At 45.8% G+C, this 22,623-nt stretch overlaps 1 protein-coding gene across 1 annotated transcript in view; it reads right to left on the bottom strand.

The window, feature by feature from the left end:
• Positions 1–212: 212 nt before the first annotated feature.
• The window catches only part of Galnt12 (polypeptide N-acetylgalactosaminyltransferase 12), a 34,346-nt gene continuing 11,935 nt past the window's right edge, over positions 213–22,623 (bottom strand). Inside the window, exons 2-10 of the mRNA XM_070010555.1 lie at positions 19,942–20,111; positions 16,855–17,044; positions 13,248–13,433; positions 11,403–11,520; positions 9,483–9,659; positions 7,682–7,813; positions 4,364–4,477; positions 2,668–2,811; positions 213–885 (exon numbers count right to left, since the gene is read on the bottom strand). Of these exons, the coding sequence (XP_069866656.1) occupies positions 745–885; positions 2,668–2,811; positions 4,364–4,477; positions 7,682–7,813; positions 9,483–9,659; positions 11,403–11,520; positions 13,248–13,433; positions 16,855–17,044; positions 19,942–20,111 (1,372 nt within the window). The 3' untranslated portion in view covers positions 213–744. The remainder of the gene's footprint in view (positions 886–2,667; positions 2,812–4,363; positions 4,478–7,681; positions 7,814–9,482; positions 9,660–11,402; positions 11,521–13,247; positions 13,434–16,854; positions 17,045–19,941; positions 20,112–22,623) is intronic.

Raw genomic sequence — 22,623 nt, 5'->3', positions numbered from 1 at the left:
AATCCTCAGATCTCAGCCTTCTCAGTACTAGTGCCTCGCAAAACATTCTTTAAATAATTACTAAAAGCAACCAACAACCCTCCACTAGGCATTGCTACTAGTCTACTCTCCAGTTCATGTTATCTGGGTAAATCATATTGTTTCCTTGATATTTCAACTTCGGATAGTTTCCTTCAGCCAACAAGAACATTATAGCATTCTAACTGTAATAGCAACGCACAAGAAAAAAATCCTTTAATAATAAACATGATCTATCTCGATGGCCTACAGAAATGATCACAACATTGCTAGTGTCCATCTCTCCACATTGAGAAAATGCCAACCTATCCCAAACCAAGGGTTGATCAAGTTGTGTAATCACAAATATCTTTGTACCTGGGAATCCACCAATGTAAAATACTTAGCGGTTTTTTTTGCTAGTGATAATAAAAGGCACATCAGTAGAATCTGTCTTCTGATAGAAAAATAATATAAGGCTTTAATTTTCCCAGTACCAAGAGTTAACATCTAATGGTTACTCCTGGAAAATGGGGTTTGAGCCAAACATTTAAAAAGTTTTCAAAATCAGTACAAAGCTTATTCACATTTTACTAAATCCAACAACATCCTCACAAATGGAAAAATGATTTCCTTGGAAAAGGACAGCAGTCTGTGTGTGGTAGGCTCTGGCCCCAGCATGGCTGAGTATTGGCTGGTCACAGGGTCCGGGCCTTTGATGGGCATCTTCCTTGGCACAGGGCTGCTCTAGGACATGTTTTCCTTGAAGAACCACTTCTGATGATCGGAGTTGGTGCATTCTCGTAAGAGTGGCACAAAACTGTTGCTGGAATCCTTATTCACAGCCTGGACACATTTCTTGGACTGTTCATGAACTAAGGAACCATCCTACAAATGATAACAGGCAATGGATGTTCAAGACAATTACACATGGCTCCTCAGGAAAAAATCTCTTTTCAAATAGGTTCTGAAGAGCTTAGGTTGTGGTTTTTATCATTTAAAAAACTCTGTTGCTAGCTAAGTATTTTCCATGCAAAATGTCAACTCAAGACAGTCACTGTGCGTGTGTGTGTGTGTGTGCGCGCGCGCGCACGCACATGCACCAGGAGAACCAGGCATGTACAGCCCACTAGTGTGGGGCTAAGGGTGCCACCTGCTGGCTCCTCTGGGCATCTGTCAGAACTTCTAGCTCATTCCTACAGTATTACTGAAGAAATCAGAGCAAAGATCTTTTCTTTAACTTCTGAGGTCAACAAATCTCTTATGTATTTAAAGAGAGCCACGAAACTTGGCCAAAGTCCCAATTCAGCCACAAGCTGGTTGGGTGAGAGAGGGCAAGTCTGGCCACTGGCCTGACCTGGACACTGGGATGGGTAAGGAGCAGAGGGCTGGCTCTATGATGGCCAATTCCCACACAGAGGATGATGGCCTTCTGTAACGGCCTCCTTTGCTGTTCTAGCTCCTCACTCTGGCGAAGCTAGCTTGATAAGCTTCTCCCCAGCCCTGTTATTTCCCTTGTCTCTCCATGACTAACTTAATCAAGAATCTGCAGCAAAAAAGCAGAAGGAATAGCTTGCCTGTTCCAAGGGAAGAGAAGCCTCCAAAACAAAAGTAGATACAAAACAATTTTATTATCAGAAATCTGAAAAAAAAAGCCTTCCCAGCATTCCTAAAAGGCCATCAGAGAACTGAAAAGTAGATAAAGCAACCATTTGCCCTTCTTTCTAAACAAATGCACTTCTCCTTAAAAGGTCACTGAAATTCATGGAAAAAAGTATTACGCTGGTTTGATCAAACCAACTTTATTGCTTCTAGCTTATATTACTTCTCCTTGAGAGCACACCACAGGGAGAAAGAGCTGAAGAAAGAGAACCACAGATTTGTGAGGTATATGTAGTATTTTTCCTTCTAATTTTCTTATACCAAATAGCCCTACAGTGGTGGGCTCTTCTGAGCAGACAGCAAATTCCATTGCTAATTAGAACATTTTCTTACGAGAAACACACTCCAACTCCGATGTACTTAGGACTCACCCATTTAACAGAAGACTTTAATGTTTTGTCAAATTATGTTCTTTGGATTTATTTCTTCAAGTACTTTTTAAAATTCTGTCACAGGCTTGCTAGAAACCTAGTAACAACAGTGGCCTTCCAGGTCTACTCCAAATCCAGGTACTTGGAAAGCCAGCTCTGCCCCAGAGATATATTCCTGGCTATTACACCATATATAAGTAACAACAATCTCTGAGGAGGCTGGCAACTTCCAAAGACAAATATGCTTCTGATCAAGTTTCAAAGATCATTTCATATCACATTCTCACTAGAGTGAGAAAAACTGCTATAATCATGTCATGGGTGGAATGAAGCTCAGAGAAGCGCAGTGACTTCATAACCTGCTTTTGAACTTGTATCCTGACTCCTTGGCTGTTTGTGTCACTTCATTCCAACCCCATTTCATCTGCACCCATATGTAAGAGTTCTGCAGCTCCTGGTCAAAAGACAAAAGCACTAATGTCTCCTGGTGTAGAGTACCTTGACACTATGACCCCCTCCTCAGGGTCAAAGGCAAGTTCCTCATCTCCCAGAGCACCCCACGCCTGCAATCCACTGGGACACACTTCACACTCCTCAACAGCCCAGGCTAATGGCCGTTAGGTTGGCACTTACTGACCTCAAGGATAAACTTCTGGTTCTCGGGGACAGTCTCTTTACAGAGCTGCATGATGAGGACATCGGTTCCTACTTCCACAGCAATGCACCCCTCTGGCTGGCGAGTGTTATAGCGTATCTCTTTCTGGGATGTATACTCGAAAAACTAAAATCAGGGTGGAAAATACATGTCAGTTATTCCCTGATGTGGTATACCTAGAACTTACCTACAGCACTTGGGCAAATTCTGGTTTCTGCCCCTAACCCCTTCCACAGAGGGTGTCAGGGTTTCTTCTATCTGAGATGATGAAGCGTAGGAAGCTGGAATTTGGGGGTTTGTTGAGGGAAGGGCTGGTACTGGGACTTGAACTTTGGGCCTAGGAGCTATCTCTTAGCTCTTTTGTACAAACCTGGCACTTTTATGAGTTAAGCTATGTCGTTCAACTTCTGGCTTCTTGATAGTAACTTGGAGATAAGAGCTTCACAAACTTTCCTGCCAGGACTGGATTCTGATCTTGATCCTCAGCTCTCAACCTCCTCAGTAAGCTAGGATACAGGCATGAGCCACTGGCACCTGGCAAATATTTGTATGTTTTGACAAGGTACCTGTCTACCCTACTCCAACGCAGGTCCCTATAGAGTACTATCAGGGTAGGTAAGGCTAAGAAGACCAGCTTGAAGGAACACTGCTGTAAAAAGGGCCAACAAGCCTGACTGACTTAAGGTGTTTACAGAGGTCTAAATTATGGAAGCTTATTGAAGACCATGAGATGGCTATGGTCAGTGAACTTGGACTGGCACTGAGTAGAAGAAAACTCTCAGCCCTGTCTTCAGGTGTCTTGACACTCCTCAGCAGAAAAGCTTTTACACTTCCACAACCACCTTTTCCCTTCCCTGACTCTTCCAAGAGCCTCACCCTGGTAGGTCTACCTGCTTTCCTGGCCCAGGCTGCTGTCCTGGTTCCCAAATAACCCTAGCTGAGCCTGCCCTACCCTGCTCTGCCCAGCCTGACTTGTACCACTCCATCTAGAAAGTTCCACCTCAGGCAACTTCCATCAACACTGTTCTGCAGTGTGGTGCTACGTATCAAAGCCTGGAATTCCATTTCAGAACCGATTCCAAGGGAATCATGGAAAAATGCAGAGCTGCTGTTGCTTTTCTTCCTTCTTTCTGACCAAAGATGTTAGTGTCAGAGTTATTTTCAATGGCAAAAATAGGGAGGCAAACAACCAGTTAATTCAACAGAAATATAGACACACAAGCAAATGGCAATAGTATGTACATGTTATGTACAGGATCTGGGTGGATCCCCAGCACTTAAGAAAAAATAAGAGGCTATCAGGAGTGATATTCTCAAAAGTCATGGACCAATATAAGTATGATCAAGTTAATGGCATTATAAAGCATACAGATATCAAAAGTTTAACCTAAAACCTGGGTAGAAATACATCTTCATTTTAATAGTGGTCTCTCTGACTTCTTTATTTTATATTTCCCCCATGTTCTATGATGAGTGCATATTACTTCTAAAGCAAAAAAAATCTAATTAAAAATATTTTTCAGTGCTGGGGACTGAATCTGGAGTCTCCCATCTGGAAGTGTTCTACCACTGAGCTAACCATCAAGCTCAGAAAAAAGTCAAGTATTAATTTTTTTTTTAAAAAGCACAAACCCAGAGCTTTGCCCTCCTCTCTCCCTTCCAAGGTCCACACACCTACCTGGTTCTGGCCTGTCCCATGACAAGGGTACAGAATAACCTGGTACCCTTCAATCTGGTTTTCATCAGGAGGGTTGTAGTCTAAGCAGTGTCGTTTTAGTCCTTTGTTCTGGAGCTAAACAAAACACAAAGGTGAAATTCCCATCTAGATTTCTACTGGATTAACAGATTCCCACCCCAAGGCTCCGTGAGAAGGGAGGGAGGGAATAGCAGAGTGCAGAATGGGGCTGGGGCAGGGGACCCTCCTTCTTGCCCAGCACACTTCCTAGTCTCCCCATGTTCTCCCATTCTGCACAATGCAGGAATCTTTACTCCACCAGAAGATGCTGAACCTGGGCATCTGAGACCTGACCATTTTCAAGACAAAAAAAACCCTCACATCTCACTAGGTGTAGATGGCTTAAGTCTGTAATACTAGTTACTTAGGAGGCTGACATCTGAGGATTGAGATTCTTGTCCCCCAGCTGGGGCAAGACAGTCTGGGATACTCTTATCTCCAATAAACTACCAAAAAAGCTGGAAGTAGATCTGTGGCTCAGGGGTAGAGCTCCACCCTTGAAAAAGCTAAGGGAAAGAGCCAAGGTTCTTTCAAGCCCCAGTACCTGCAAAGAAAGGGAAAAACAGAGGGGGGGGGGAGGGGAACAGAGAGAGAGGGGGGGAGGGAGAGAGAGAGAGGGGGAAGGGAGAGAGAGGGAGAGAGGAAAAGAGAGAGGGAGGGAGGGAGAGCAGGGAGGGGAGAAGCTTGTATCTCTAGTTCTCAGCAGCAGCCTTAGTGCTGCACTGGTCCAAGTACGTTGAGGTTATGGCCTTGAACCAAGAATAAAGACTAATTAAACCAAGCTGGTGACTTATCGATACAAAGAAAAAAGATTTTTAAAATGACTTCAGAAGAAATAACTGTATTGCAAAGTTCAAAGAACTCATAAATGTTATAGGCCATGATAGACAATTTGCCCCATGAAAGTTAGAATGTGTTTGTGACTTTAACTAAGCATCACTATCCCACAATACTGTGAAATTTGGGAAATTATGTAATCAATCACAATAAAGAATTTGAAAAAAAATGACTTCAGAGCAAAGAATGCTTGCTAGTAAAATGTATTTAACAATCAGAGCAAAGAAATCTTAATTCTCATTCAGTGTACAGTGTATTGTAATACTATACTGGAGTTTGAACCCAGAGCTTTGAGTATGCAGGACAAGCACTCTACCCCTAGCCTCCTCACCCTTTTTTTTTTTCTTTTTGCCAGTCCCAGGGCCTGAACTCTGGGCTTGGGTGCTATCCCTGTGCTCTTCAACTCCAGGCGAATGCTCTAAGTCTTAAGCAACAGCGCCTCTTCTGGTTTTCTGGTGATTTATTGGAGATCAGAGTCTCACGGAGTTTCCTGCCTGGGCTGGCTTTGAACAGTGATCCTCAGATCTCAGCCCCTTGAGTAGCTAGGATTACAGGCATGAGCCACCGGCACCCAGCAACCCTTTTGGTTTTTTTTTGTTTTTTTTTTTTTGGTCGGTCGTGGGGCTTGAACTCTGGGCCTGGGCGCTGTCCCTCAGCTCTTCAGCTCAAGGCGAGCGCTCTACCACTTGAGCTACAGCGCCACTTCCGGTTTTCTGGTGGTTTATTGGAGATAGGAGTCTCATGGTCTTTCTTGCCCGGGCTGGCTTTGAACCGCGATCCTCAGATCTCAGCCTCCTGAGTAGCTAGGATTACAGGCATGAGCCACCGGCACCCAGCAACCCTTTTGTTTTTGAGATATTAATGAGACCATTAATTTTGCCAAGGTAAGCTTCAAAATCATGATTGTCCTGTCCACATTTCTTGAGTAGCTAGGATTACAGTCTATGATACCATACCTGGATTAGACTGTTGTCTTGAAACTATTTTAAATACATTTTAGAATAAAGCAGTAGTTGTGATTGTATTATTAGAAACCAACCAGGTGTCAGTGGTTCACATCTGTAATTCTAGCTACTCAGGAGGCTGAGATTCCAGGCTAGCCCAGGCAAATAGTTTGTAAGACCCCATCTCAGGCCAGGTGCTGATGGCTGATGCCTGTAATCCTAGCTACTCAGGAGGCTGAGATCTGAGGATGGAAGACAACCTGAGTAGGAAAATCCATGACATTCTTATCTCCAAATAACCAGCACAAAGCCAGAAGTGGAGCTGTGGCTCAAGTAGTAGAGTGCCAATCTTGAGTAAAAGCTCAGGGACAGGGCCCAGGACCCATCACAATCAATATCTAGATGAAATAGTGTGTGTCTGTCATTCCAACTGTAGCAAGAAGCATAAAACAGGAAGACTGTGGTCCAGACACAGGTCTGAGCAAAAAAGCAAGTTCCTATCTCAAAATAATCAGTAAACAAACAAGCTGGTGGTATAGCTCAGCTGTACACCACTTGTCTAACAAGCATGAGGGCCCTGAGTTCAAACCTCAGTATCATTTAAAAAAAGAAAAAAAAATAGGAAATAAGGTGCCACAGCCCAACACAACATATGATCTTTGCTTGGATCTCCACTGGAATCTGACTACCTTGAAGAGAAAATTTGAAAATTCATGGGCATATTAATTGGAACCAGATAGAAAGAAATTGGTGTTTATTTGATTGCATATGATAATAGTCTGCAGATTTGTACATAATATGCAAAATTTACAAAGATGTGTAATGAAGTGCATAGGGGTAAAATTATAAAGAGGAAACAGCATGGAGGAACGGGGAAGAAGTAAGGCAAGAAAACCCCAACCTTGACTATTCTAGAAGTACAGAGATGGAACTCAAACCACTCTCTCTGCATCTCTGTTATGTTTGAACATTCTGTTGCATTTACTGGAGACTTCCAGAATGGAACTGCAGCGCTTCTGAGCAAAACAGCAGAGAGGAGGCCCCTCTAAGACTGTGTGATTCGCAACAACACCCAAATACACTAGGCGTGCTTAGCTGATCTCATTAGAGAAACATTTGTTTTTTTGGATGTGACTCTCCTACCCCCACCCCTGCCTCTGTGCACTCCAAAGCTGGGGATTACTAACTGGTCATAAGGTGGCAGCAAAAACTAATATGTGGGAACATGGAGGAAGCCTCAGCCTCCTCCTCATCTAGAACATGAGAGGCTCACACTTACACTGGAATTGTCCAGACAACTTCCAGATCTGACATTTTGGATCCTAAACCCAGATACTCATGGAGAGTAGAAGCACAGGGGATGACAAAATGAAAGGGCGTGGGAATGGAGGAGGCTATAGTCCCCAAGAAGGAGTTTTTCTTTCCCGGCACCCATCACTCAGATGTGAGAATGTCAAGCCACCACGGCTGCACAGCTCACCATCCCGAAGAAGCCAGGCCTGTCCTCAGGCACGCGCAGCTCTGGGTACACGGTGTCCAGGAACCACTTGAAGTCTTTACACTGGAGCTTGGCTCGGAGCTGCCTCCTTTCCGACACATCCCCAAAGGGCTCCTGAGAATCCACAGCACAGTGAGTCCCTGCAGGTTCCAGGGCTTCCTAGCAAAGCCGGACTTCACTGATGCTCACTCACTACCAAACAGCACCCTGATTTTCCTGAGCATCTACAGTGTGCTGGGCCACGGGGGTCCAGGGTCTGTATGGTGGGGTCTGTGGGGAGCAAAGCAACAGAGCTGAAACCTTAGCACCCACAGAGACACCTCTACCATGCAGCAGAGAAGAGGTGGACTGGCACACTGTCAGGATGCACCCTGCTCCATCTTCTATAGCATCATACATGTCAAGGAAAGGTGTCAGTGTGGCCCAGCCATGCTCTAGGTCTCTGTCTGGGAATGGAATGGGGAGAAGAAGCCACTGGAGCTCTTGGACAGTTCATCAGAAGTAGGAAGATGACTCTGAGGGGAGACCAAAGACTTTCAATGAAAAGACAAGGACACTGAGCCATAACTTTCACCTACAGAACTGGTCCTTAGCTCCCACCCACAGCTTGTGGATGCAGTCATGCTGCTTACAAAGAGGAATGTCACAATATGTATAACCCTACCTGGCACGCAACATGACAGAAGCCAGACTGGCTATGACGTAATAGTCGAGCCCCCAGCTTTACTGATGCTGTATATACAAATTCATCTACCTGCTAAAACTTATTTATAACCCCCCAAAAAATACCCATTGACATTCACAGGAAAAAAACAAAATTTGTTCCATGTTTACGATCCTAAGCAGGATAAAAGACAACAGTCTGCCTCTTGTTTCAGCACACTGTAAATACAGGTCATTTTCATCGTCTACTGGGTGCAATGCATTTCACCCTTTTTGGAGTAAGCATCTCACAGATTTTCCTGCCTGGATTGGCTTTGAAACTTGATCCTCAGATCTCAGCCTCCTGAGTAGCTAGGAATACAGCTGTGACTTTACTTTTAAAACCACTCCCAAGCCATAATGCTGAAGTGTTGTCTTGTATTCCTAAGGACAAGAAGATTGTGATATGCTTTATGGCAAAAACACAGGTGGGCACGGTAGGCATGAGTTACTGTGCTCTTGATCATGGTTCAATGGGAAAGAGTCAATGATGTATATTAAATAATACACAACTCTTTAAACAGTGTTTGTGTGTGTGTGTGTGTGATGATTCTGGGGCTTAAACTAAGAACCTGGGCACTGTCCCTGAGCTTTTATGCTCAAGGCTAGCACTCTACCATTTGAGCCATGGCTCCACTTCTGGCTTTTTGCTGGTTAATTGGAGATACAAGTCTCACGGACTTTCCTGATTGGGATGGATTTAAACCTTAATCCTCAGATCTCAGCCTCCTAAGTAGCTAGGATTACAGGCGTGAGCCACCAGTGCCCAGCTTCAAACATCTTTAAACATGCATAAAACTGTATTTACTGGTTGACAAAACCATCATGAGTAAGTCCAGCAGAAACCTAACCCTGCCCTTCCCCTTGGGAGTAATGGCACGAACTCCATGTTGGCTACTTGAAGTAGTATGAATTGACTGTATGTGATTATTGCAAATGCAGGAATGAAGTTTTCTCATGCTCATATCCTAAGATCTAGTGTGTCCCACTATTTCAGAAAGTGAATCAACTATGTTGGGGAGACCAGAATCGGCTGCAACGTTCTGATGAGGCCACAGGGTATGTGATGGCTGGGACTCACCATGCGAGCATGGGGGTTTCGATGGTAGTAGATCTCCTTATATTCATCCATCCACACTTCAGCCGCACGGACGCTGTTGGCCAGAGCCTTGCTGCGGGAGTAGGGGGCTTGTTTGGGGAAAACGTGGCCAACGTGGGAGCAGGGGTGTATTTCCAGGGTCCCACCACACTGCCAGATCTGTGCACAGAGTGGAAGAGAAGTCTGTCCACAGAAGTCACATTCAGTCTCCGTGGGAACAAAGGCCACTTTCCCAGCATGCTCTCATGACACAGGAGACAAGCAAAGTACAAGAAAGCAGTGCCAAAGACAAACAAAAGCCATCAGAGCCAAGACCCCGAAGTCCATTACCAGTGCTCTAACACTCATGCACTTGCTTTGTGGAGGTCCACAGAGACCTTGCTGGCAACCCAGTTACTCCGCACATAAAAGGAGGCTTGATTACCTGATCGCCTAGCCACAGAAGATAGGAAAGCAGCAAGGAAGGGGAGAGTTGGAAGGGACAGAGGAAGAGCTTCTAGAAGCAGGTAGAGCAGCCTGACACCTGAGAAAGAGGTAGAAAGACCATTAGAGGGACAACCAAAAGTCAATGACACAGCCGTCGAAGGGACATGACCACCTCATTTTTGCAAGGACAACACAAATCAATGTCACATTTGGAGGATTTTGTTGTTGTTGTTTTGTTTAGGGGACTTAAACTTAGGTCTATGATGCTCTTGCTTGGATTTTTTGCTCATGGCTGATGCTCTACAACTAAACTAAATCTGGATTCTTTGCTTTTTTTATTGGACAACTGGAGATAAGAGTCTCATAGATTTGTCTGCCCGAGGGCTGATTTCAAACTGCACTCCTCAGATCTCAGCCTCCAGTGGTACCCCGGCTGTATTTGCTGTTTATAATTCACAGTTTTGAGTTCTCTGTGGAAAATCTCATGAATAGATAAAATATTATTAAAGACCAAAGAGTTTTATTTTTGTGGCAGTGGTTGTGGAGATGGAGCTCAGGACCTGCACTTGGTAGGCAAGTGGTCCACACCCTGAGTCAAATCCCTGGCCCTCTTGCTTCTAGATTATTTTTCTGTTTTTTTTGTTTTTTGGGGGGTCCGGTCGTGGGGCCTGAACTCTGGGCCTGGGCGCTGTCCCTCAGCTCTTCAGCTCAAGACTAGCACTCCACCACTTGAGCCACAGCACTACTTCCGGCTTTTTTCCTTTTTGCTTATGTGGTGCTGAGGAATTGAACCCAGGGCCTCAGGCATGCAAGGCAAGCGCTCTACCACTGAGCCAACTTCCCAGCCCCTCTAGATTATTTTTCAAATCATGGTTTCAAAGGGGCTAGCCTTGAACCATCCTCCTACTACCTCTGCCTCTGGGATTATTATGATTGTACACCACCACATCAGGCCCAAGATCTAAGTGACATAAAAATGTAAAATTCCTGGGACTCTGGCCTCTTTAACACATTTTCTAACAGTTCTCATATGTGTCCAAGTTTGGAAAGCACTGTGCTAAGGAAGAGGTCACTTCAAGACACTCAAGTAAAGACTCCAGCAGACAAGAAGAGGAGGAACAACATAGGGGCCTGTGCTGCTAACTCTGTGTGACCTTGACCAAGTCACAGTCCCTTCCCCAGTCTCGCTTCCTTCTGTTGACCTGGAAAGGAAAAGTATACAACATGCAGGACCCTTTATACTCTATAGCTTCAAAAGCATGTTTTGTAAACAGATAAAGAAAATTAGCAAACTTTTATAAGAGATGTGTCACACATCACTATCATAGGCAGGCTCTCTGGGCGAACTGACCATGTAGAAAAAGTCTACCAGTGGATCTTATAGTGGATCTTACAGTGGATCCTGTCATTCAGAAAGAGACAGAGACAGAGAGAACAGATTAATAAGGAAGCCAAAGAAATGACTGGAATACTTACCCTAAAGGAGAATTCAAGGTTCTCTCCTCCCCAAACTTCCATTCCTGTATCGTAAGACCCCAGATATTCAAAATAGTTCTTATTCACAGCAAACAGTCCCCCAGCCATTGTTGGAGACCTAGAAGAGCATAGATCTGTATTTCAGTATAAGCAACAGGAAAACATCATAGGTATCTGGCTAAGCCATTTTCCCACCTCTAACCCTCTGGTCCATTCATCTATCTCTCTCTCTCTACCAGTTTTGCCCTGACCTGCACTGAGATGGGACCAGAGGCACAGATGTACCCACAGGCCCTTCTCTGGGCGGCTCATAGACAGACACCATACCAGATAAATCCTATCATGGCCCATGCCCTCATGGGCACTCAGAAGACTGCAAAGGGTAGGGAGGGAGGGGCTAGGGTTCCTGGAGGAAATGAGTTCTGTAGGAAGAAGAGGAGCTGGCCAATTGGAGAAGGGAATAGCACTCCAAAATGGATAAGGGCTCAAGGGTAGGAGAAACCCATGTACTTTCATTTGTTCACTTTGTTTTGTTGTGTTGTCAGTCATGGAGCTTGAACTCAGGTCCTGGGTGGTGTTCCTGAGCTCTTTTTTGCTCAAGGCTAGCATTCTACCTCTTTGAGCCATGGCTCCACTTCTGGTTTTTTTGTGGTTAACTGGATATGAGTCTCACAGACTTTCTTGCTCCTGTTGGCTTCAAACTGTTATCTTCAGATCTCAGCCTCCTGAGTAGCTAGGATTATAGGTGTAAGCTACCATTGCCCACCTGTTTACTCATTTTTGTTATGTGGATCTGAAACTCAAAACCAGAGCCTCACACATGCTCAGCAAGTGCTATATCACTGAGATGCTTTGAGATAACAGGAAACAGGAATAGGAAACAGGTATATATGCCTAGCATCTGTGAAGCCCTGGTTCAATCTCCAGCTCCACAAAAAAAGAAAAAAGAAAAGTAAAACCCCAATTTAAAAATTAAAATAAATTAGTCAGGCACGTGTAATCCTAGATATTCAGGAGGGTGAGATATGAGGATCATGGTTCAAAGCTGGCCTGGGCAGGAAAGTTCATGAGATTCTTATCTCTTATCTCCAATTAACTACAAAAAAAAGCCTAAATACAGGGACAGTGTTCAGGCCCTGAGTTCAAAAGCCCTAGCACCAGCACACACACACACACACACACACACACACACACACACACACACACACACACACACACACACACACACACACACACACACACACACACACACACACACACACACACACACACACACACCAACCAACCACAACAGAGCTATAGCCCTGCAAATGTGGCTTAGTGGTAGAGTGCTTGCCTAGCATACATGAAGCCCTGGGTTCGATTCCTCAGTACCACATAAACAGAAAAAGAAATAGTGCTATGGCTCACATGGTAGAGTGCTACCCTTCGGCAATAGAACTTCAGAAACAGTGCCCAGACCCTGAGTTCAAGCCCCAGAACTGACCAAAAACAAAAAAGTAGTAGTAGTAGTAGTAGAGCTATGGCTCAAAGTAGTAAAGCTCTAGCCTTGAGCACAAAAACTTAAACTCAAAGACAGCGTCCAGGTCCTGAATTCAAAATCCCCGGGATTGCCATGAAAAAAGTTAAAATAAAAAAATATAATTAAAATGTAGTGATATAAAATCTACTTTCATAACAAAAGTATTTGGTAAAAATAAGCATATACCCTGGGAGGTGTCTGTGGGGAAAGTCGGAGGGCGGGAGGGAAGGGAAAAGATGGCCACTGACTATCCCTCTGAAGCCTCACTTCTGTCATCAGATGTGATAAGGATCAAAGACATGAGTCCCTGGAAGCAGCCTGACCTGATGACGTCGATGGGGGAACGCATCTGCATGCGCTCCCGATCAGGAACCACGTGCCACGTGAACACCAGCCGCCAGTCGAAGCCACCAATCTGGGGCTCCCCGGAATTGCCCAAGTACTCGAAGGTATTCCAGTCAATCACATCGATCACAGGGCACACCACCGCCGACTCCTTCTCGTAGATCCTGCCAACACCCAACACAGACCATCTTTCCTCCTGGACGGCTGGCAGGACAGCCAGGAGATGAGAAGATTCCATGCCTGTGTCAGAGGGCTGCTTCCCTTATTCAGGGGTCTGCAGCCACGTCAGGCCCTGGCAGGGGCCTCCTTGGGGAACACTGGGGAAGTCCCGTGGCTTCCATCTTCTCTCTCTACAGACATTCTGGCTAAATTTGAATCTTTCCGGAGGAATCAAAGGTAACTTCGAAAACAAGCCAACTTTCAATTTCTCAGGTTTCATCACAGTTACCATCCTAAGGTCAAGAAAAGGTTATCTCAACCAGGTGCTGGTGGCTCATGCTTGTAATCCTAGCTACTTGGGAAGCTGAGAGCTAAGGATTGTGGTTCAAAGCCAGACTGGGCAGACAAATTTGAGAGATTCTTATCTCCCATTAACCACTAAAAAGTCAGAAGTGGAGTTCTGTCTGAAGTGGTTAGAGTAGTGGCAGCTATGAGTGAAAAAGGCAAGTGAGAGCAAAAGCCCTTGAGTTCAAGACCCAATAGGAGTACAAAAAAGAAAAAAGAAGAAAAAAGAGAAGGAAAGAAAAAAGAAAAGAAATGGTTATTTAAACACCCCAATCAAAAGGTCAGCTTTGCAGTTAGAAATTCTAATCCTGTCCTAATTCCTGCCCTTAGGCCATCCCACCCCCTCCCTCACCAAGGCCTCAAAGCCTCTGACATCCTGGTCACACTGGATTAACAGCTACACAGAGTTAATGTAAAGATTCCTGAGGGAATGTTGGCAAGGTGACCTGACCCTGGGTCTGCCCGGTAAGGGAAGAACAGACAAAAACCTTTGCACCATCCTCTCCCTCCAGGAGGGTTACTGGTTTGCCAGCCTGGTCCTGCCTTCCCCATGCACAATCAGGAGCCTGTGGAAAAACTGAGACACTGGAGGAAGTGGTGGAAGGCAACAAATAGAAGAGAATCAGGCCCCATGGTGAAGGGAATGGGGTATAAGGACAGAGCCACACGATGGCTTTCATGGAACCTTCCTCCAGTTAAAAAGATAACGTATTTGGGACTGGGAAGGTGGCTCAGTGGTAAAGCGCTTGCCTTGCATGCATGAGGCCCTGGGTTCGATTCCTCAGCACCACATAAGCAAAAAGAAAAAAGCCAGAAGTGGCGCTGTGGCTCCAATGATAGAGCGTTAGCCTTGAGCTGAAGAGCTGAGGGACAGTGCCCAGGCCCAGAGTTCAGGCCCCACGACCGGACCCCCCAAAAAATAAAAATAACGTATTTGTTATTACTAATATATAAATACATATAAAATCAAGGCTAGATTCATTATTATATACCAGCTGGTGCTGGTGGCTTATATCTGTAATCTTAGCTACTCAGGAGGCTGAGACAGGGAAAATGATGTTATGAGATTAGCCTGGGGAAAAAAGTTCCTGAGACCCTATCCCAACAGAACAAGGCTATTTTGTTGACACTGTCCATAATAGACCTAATGGACAGTGTCAATAAAGAGGTTTGGGATCCAGGTGTACCTGGGGACAAAACAAAAACAAAAGCAAGACTCTATCTCAAAAATAACCAGAGAGGGCTGGGAAGGTGGCTCAGTGGTAAAGCGCTTGCCTTGCATGCATGAAGAAAAAAGAAAAAAGCCGGAAGTGGTGCTGTGGCTCAAGTGAAAAGAGCTGAGGGACAGCGCCCAGGCCCAGAGTTCAGGCCCCACGACCGGACCCAAAAATAATAATAATAATAAATAATAATTTTTTAAAAAACAGAGAAGCCAGGCACCAGTGGCTCATGTCTATAATTCTAGACTCAAGAGGCTGAGATCTGAGAACCATGGTTCAAAGCCAACCCAAGCAGGAAAGTCTGTGAGACTCATCTCCAATTAATCAAAAAAAAAAAAATCGAAGTAGAGCTGTGGCTCAATCAAAAAAGCTCAGGGATAGCACCTAAACTCTTGAGTTCAAGCCCAAGACCAACACACACACACACACACACACACACACACACACACACACACACACACACATCAAAAAAGCTCAGGGATAGCACACACACACACACACACACACACACACACACACACATCAAAAAAGCTCAGGGATAGCACCTAAACTCTTGAGTTCAAGCCCAAGACCAACACACACACACACACACACACACACACACACACACACACACACACACACACACACACACACACACACACACACACACACACACACACACACACACACACACACACACACACACACACACACCAAAGCACAAAGGGCTAGAGGCATAAATCAATTTGTGCATGCACAAAGTCCTGAATTCAAACCCCAGTATAGGCAAAACAAAACAAAACCATTATGATGTTCATTTTTCTCCTTTTGACCTTAAAAACACTTTTGTGGAAGCTTCAGGTAGCTCAGTGGTAGAGTACTTGCCTAGTATGCTCAAAATCCTGGTTTGATCCCCAGTACCACAAATAAGTAGGAAAACACTCAACAAGTAGGAAAACATATTGTGGGTTCCTTCAAATTTCAAGAGTCCAAGGCATTGTGTACACTGGCTGTAATGGTGAACTGACCCCTGCTTGAAAGAAATACATAGAAACAGGTAATCTGTAGGAGCATGATTCTATATGATGCCAACTTTTTTGTGTATGTGTGTTAATAGCCTAAACTCATGTCCTCATATTCTCCCTTAGCTTTCACTCAAGGCTAGTACCCTACCACTTAACCACAGCTCTATTTCCAGCTTTTTGGAAGTAAGGGTCTGTCCAACTGGCTTTGAACTGTAGTCCTCAGATCTGAGCCTCCTCGGTAGCTAAGATTACAAGCGTGAGCCACCCGCTCCTGGCGATGGCAACTTTTTACATATTTATCCAGGAAATGGAAAAGGAAACGAGGATTTTTTCTTTGTTGTTGTTTTTGCTTTCTCTTCTTTTTGTCTTGTTTGTTCACTTATCTCTTTAGGAGGGCAAAGGGGGGTGGGCACAGAAATGGAAGGACAAAGGGTCAACAAATGCAGCAGTGGTACTCACTAGACACTACATTGAAAATGAACTATATACAACTTGTGGGTGGGGAACAGGAGGGGAAAACAAGGAGAGAGCAAGGGAAGGGGTGATTTGGTCCAAAAAGAAATGTCCTCATTACTTGACTTACGCTAACTATAACCTCTCTGTACATAATCTTTATAATAACAATAAAAATTTTAAAATAAGAATCCAGTGATTAATGATGTTCCTCAGGTCCTCTACAATGACTAGACAGGAAGGAGCAGTAAGAGCAACAGAACCACAGTGCCTCCGACAGGTTGCAGTGCTCTGAGCACTTTCACAGGAGTTAACAGGACTTGAGGAGATCTGACTCAATGAGCCACAGTCCCTGTGTCCACCCAAGGGGACTTCCCTCCTCATGTGGGTGGCTCACGCACCTCTGCAGCAGCGGCTCCAGCCACCCCTCGTGGCACTCACAGTGGCAGTCCAGGAAGGTCAGCACCTCGCCCCGGGCCATGGAGGCCCCCAGCAGCCGGGCTCGCACCAGGCCCTCCCTCTTGTTGGCACGGATCAGGCGCACCTTGGGCAGGGCTGACAGTTCTTCAGTCAAGCGCTCCTTCAGGTGTTCTGGGAAAATAAACAGAGAGCAGCGGGGTCAGGACCTCCTGCTGGACTCCGTCACTTCACCCAGAACCAAGGTTGGAAGGTCACTGATAGCTGGAGGAGCCTGTTACTGTGGAGAATTCTAGAACCCTCATCTGTTCCCCAACCAACATCTGCATACTGAATCATGCACCTTAAAGGGTGAATGGCATAGTGCCTGAATATATCTGAATTAAGCGGCTACCAAAATGTTGCTTTATAGCCTGACTTGGGAACATTAAAACATCAACAACCATGAACTATCCAATCACAATACTACATAGAAAGACAGCATGCATCCCCTCAGGGGGTATTATTGTGATTGCTGCAATTAAAGATCCATCTTTAGGGTAGTGCTGCTGAGGAACTTTGGAAGGTGGGGGCCTAATGGGAGATGCTTAAGTCACTGTGGAGTGTCTTCAGAGGAGATTGTGGGATCTCGGTCTCTGCTCCTGGTTCCAGACATAATTACTTACACACACACACACACACACACACACACACACACACACACACACACACACACACACACACACACACACACACACACACACTCCTGCCATGATATGATGAAGCGATCTTGGTCTCTGCTCCTGGTTCCAGACATAATCAGACATAATTACTTACACACACACACACACACACACACACACACACACACACACACACACACACACACACTCCTGCCATGATGTGATGAAGCCAAGAACTGAGTGGTTTACAGGTGCCATGCCCTGAACCTCCAAAACTGAGAGCTGAAGAAACCCTTTCTTCTTCCTAAGTAACTTGTGTCAGCTATTTTATTAGAGTGATGACAGGCTGGCTAATACACCAGTGATTATGTTAGATGTCATTATGTTAGAAGAAACTGTGTGAGGAGGACCTTACAGCTTAGTATGTGTAGCCACAGTAATAGCACATAAAAGAAAAGAGGTCTCACTAGGCCATGTGCATCTAAGAGATTTATGGATAACCCACTCAATCCCCCTAAGAATCCCTTGAGATAAGCACTAGAGTTATCTTGTTCCACAGATGAGAATGTTGGGGCCAGAGTGGCTAAGTAATTTGCCTAAATGTCACAGAGCAAGAAAGCTGAGGAGCCATTATTTGACCCTAGGAAATCTGGCTGAGACTGGACAGGCTTAAATCTACCTCCCAGGACTTGTCCATGCAATTTCACTTTCATATTAAACTAATCAATAACTTATCAAGAGCCTGGTGAAACTTTATGGCTATAATCCCAGCTACTCAGGATGCTAAGGAAGGAAGGTCTTAAGCTCAAAGCCAACAAGACTGGTGGTATAGCTCAAGTAGGTGTTTGCCTAGTATATTCAAGGCCTTGTATTCAATCCCCAGATCTACAAACAAAAACAAACTTAGGAGGATACATTCATGCCAGCTTGCAAAAGAGGAGGATGAGTAGAAAAAAGCCACACAGTACTGGCCTCCAATTCTCCCGCCTTAGAGACAGAGGCTGATTAACATCCCCAGGGGTCAGGTGAAAGCAGGTGTAACTGCACTCAGGCAGAAAGAAAATGAGAGAACATTTTCTCATATCAACATGGGCTTCAGCTCAAGTCCTCATCCATCAGTGACGGGGACAACTGTACAAAATATTTTAGGTTGCTTCAATGTTGATGAAAACATTTCTCTAAGGATCCTTGACATTTGAAGGAATTCATCAGTTGACATTAAATCACAACCATAATTGCAAATAACCTGGTGGTAGGAATAACAGGGTAATCTTCCTCGCATCTCCCAACCAGCTGCAGTGCAAGGCCTCACATTCAGGATGGGGGGGGGAGGGGGTGCCAGGATTGTTTCATGTTGCCTGGGCCATGTTCTGTGTTAGAGCAGGGATTCAAACCCACGCAGTGACCCAGAACACAGTGGCTCAGGGCTCAGTTGGCTACTTGTCTCCACACCATACCAAACTCCAGCTCAGCCAACAAGGACATTGCCTTGTGTCCCCCGAGTTGCCACTCTCCCCAGGAATTTTAGCTGAGCTCAGTCATCAGGATTATGGCCACATTTCCCAGCATTTTTTGCATCTAGGTATGACCAGACAACCATGTTCTGCCTTGTGGGATGTGGGGGAATTTACAGGTAGTGCCCTTCAGGAGAAAGGGTATGACCCTCTAACCAGACATGAGGGGCCAAGCTGGACCAGGAAGATAGGAATAACACCCTGCTCCCTGGAGGAAGTGGAGAAAGCCTGAGGAGGAGTCAGGCCCTGACACCTCCATCAATGCTCACATCAGACATGTGGTGCCACAGAGTTCTATTTCCCCTGTGGGATCTAAAAGCACAGCCCTATGCCCATACCAACTAGAACACAAACACATGGCTCCATGCGCCCACAGACTAACAGCAGTTGCTGACCTCACAGGTAGCCAAGTGATGGTAATCTGGCTTGGAAAAAATGCCCACACAGTTCTACCTTTTGTTAGATCCTTGACATTGCTCCCTCATTAATCTCAGTGGCCCTTGCTTGACCAGCAACTCCAGATCCACTGGCTGATATCATCCCATAGACACACTAGTCATTAATTCCAACCAAGCCAAGGTGGGGCAGGGGGTCGCTACAGACATTCCCCCGCTACCTCCACAGTTCCCTCCTCATCCCATCCCACCCCACCAATGGCCATTCTCCACAGAGCACACGGGGGGGGGGATGTAACAGGGGGACGGGGGGGGGGAGATGGGATCATATCAGGCTGAAATGGACCTTCTAGTCCCCTGAAGCATGCTGACAGCTCTCCACTGGGGTCCATGATTTATAGTGGACTCCAAGGCCCTGTCTGATCTGGCCCTGCCTTCCCACCCATCACCTCCCCATTGCCAAGGCCAGGCCCTGCAGAAAGCCAGGGCTTGGGGCTTACCTCTGTTGCTATAGTCATCCACCAGAATAACCTCTTCCAACAGGATGTCTGGGGATGTCTCAAGAACACTATAGACTGTCCGAAGGAGCGTTGACCAGGCTTCATTATAAAATGCTATGACAACAGATGTCCTGGGCAAATTCTCAAAATCGTATTTCTTCTCTTTGCACCTGCAAATACAACACACCTTCAGAAATGAAAAGCCCAGCCTAGGCTGGTGCTGGGGATGAAGTAATGGAGACAGGGGTCATGTCCCCAGGTATCCCCTCAGGGACTGGGAAATCATCTGCTGAAGGATTTCTCAGAGTATCCTGTGTGCCACAAAGGGCCCCATCAGATCCTAAGAAAGACTGCAACCAGGACATTCAATAACTTTTGTCTATGAGATGCTGCTTTAAAGCTGTAAAGCAATTTGCAGATGTGAGCAACATGCAAATTAGGCAGAAGCGGAAGACAGGGCAACTGTCACCCACCCACCACCTCACAGCGCCCCGTCACTCCATTCCAATCCCAATCCCACTGTTCCTTCTCCACTGGACGTATTCCCTGTCTTCTTCACCAACAGTCAGCCCTGTGCTCCTAGGAGCTGAGAAGCTCAGCACCTGGTCCCCCACCTCGACAGAGGCCACCAGCAGTATTTATCACATAGCACTGTGTCCAGCCCTACCTGCCAGGCAGTGACTGTGCCTCATGACAGGTGGAGCCCTCAAAGCACAAATTAGACTTATGAGTGAAAAGTAAGAATGTTCTGAGACAGGCTCTGCAGAAGGCACTGACCACCTGCCCAGGACCCAACCTCTTTGTGCTCCATTAAATGGCAGCCCATAGGGGCACGGCCAGCTGACAGTTACAGGAGCCAATGAGCTCCCTTTTTGTAGTTGGCTGGCACTTTGCACTGAAGTTCCCTGGGTGACCCAGCTTCTTATCCTCAGTGGGAGATAATGAACACCCAGTATCGTGGGAATAAGGTGCAGTGCCTAGAAATCATCAGCCAGAAGTGATTGGTGATCAAATGGGGGACTCAGGGTGGGTGGAGACTGTCTAAGAGATCAGCTAGCTATTTGAGAAGATAAATACTGAAGAGCAGCCAAAGCAAGGCCTCACTGTTCACACTGGAGTGACAGCTGAAAGGGACAGGAGAGGAGACACAAAGCTAAACATCAGGAGGAGGAACTTACTGTCTACCACATGGGTAGCCTACCAGCAATTTCCTGATCACCTACTATACGCCAGATAGGCCCCTGCTCCATGGACCTCATGTCAGGAGGAGAATACAAGTAAGCAAAACAAGGCAGGAAGTGCTTCATGCTCTGAACAAGGTACAGAATAGAGCAATGATAGAGGGGAGTAGGAAAGGGGAAGAGGAACAACTGCAGCATAGGTAACGTGGGAGGGCCCCTTAGAGGTGACATTTTGGATGAGCCCAGCCTCCAAAACCCCAGAGAGAAACTTTTATTGTGCAACTTACTTCTGATCTCATTTCCCCTTCATTTTACTATGAAAAATTTCAAAGTACAAAGAGAACCTTCTAGATACCCTTTGCCCTGCACCAGTGGTTGTCAAAACACAGCTAATATGTCACCATATACTCCATATCTCAGGACATTTTTAAAGCAGATCCTGTATATCTTAGACTTTGTAATTAAACCCACTGTGGCTATGTAAAAGCTGGAGTATGGTCAGGAAAGCTGGCCGTAGAGATGATCCTGGCACTCAGACCAAGGGACCTGGAACTCTCCAGCAGATCCTGAGAGGGAGGAGATACGTATCTCTAAGATAAGGATTCTTTTTTATAACAATTATAACTTTTTTTTTGCCAGTCCTGGGGCTTGAACTCAGGGCCTGGGCACTGTCCCTCAGCTTCAAGGATAGCATTCCACTTGAGTCACAGCACCACTTCTGGCTTTTTTTGGTGGTTAATTGGAGGTAAGAGTCTCACAAACTTTCCTGCCAGGGCAAGCTTCAAACCACAAAGATCCTGAGATCTCAGCCTCTTGAGTAGCTACAAGTACAAGTATGCGCTACCAGTACCCAGCTTAATTTTTACCTTTAAAACCACTTCCTAAAGGCTGGGCAAGTGAGTCCACAGGAGTAGAACAAGGCAAGTGTGAGACCCTGAGTCATCCTGGTGGTCAAGGAAGAATGAGCAAACCACTTCCTGTGTTAGTTTACTGCTCCCACTTTACAGATGACACTCAGCTAGGTGGGGTAAATTGGTTGGTTCAGAGCACAGGGATTTGTATGGATCTAGCTGAGATGTCTGGATTCCAGGATCCTGTTACAAAGTTCTAGCTTGTTCTCTGTACCATGGGAAACTCAGGAGACCACTTGAACATAAATGAAGACCCCTGGATCACATCTCCCCATCTAGCTCTCCCTCCCGTGGACAAGTTCTCTCCTCCCAACTCCTCCTCCACTCCTCCCCGGCAGGATCTACTAGGGTACCCCAAGACCCAGGTCAGCCTCTGCAGCGGGATCCCAGCTCCCTGGCTATGGCCCAGCTGCACAGCCACACTGGGCTTATTGAGCCACAGGTAGGTCTCCTCAGCCACCCTGCTGCTCCCAGAGCCCTTGCTAGGAAAAGCTATCCCAAGCTGCAAGTATGGAAATGCTAACATCCTAAAGCCATAGGGCACACCGGCCAGCACCTCACCAGGGCCCATGTACCCTCATGCACAACGG

The sequence above is a fragment of the Dipodomys merriami genome, unplaced genomic scaffold (genome assembly GCF_024711535.1).
Source record: "Dipodomys merriami isolate MVZ:Mamm:240054 unplaced genomic scaffold, mDipMer1.0.p SCAF_11, whole genome shotgun sequence".
Classification (NCBI taxonomy): Eukaryota; Metazoa; Chordata; class Mammalia; order Rodentia; family Heteromyidae; genus Dipodomys; species Dipodomys merriami.
This window is presented reverse-complemented; position numbering and strand designations above follow the sequence as displayed.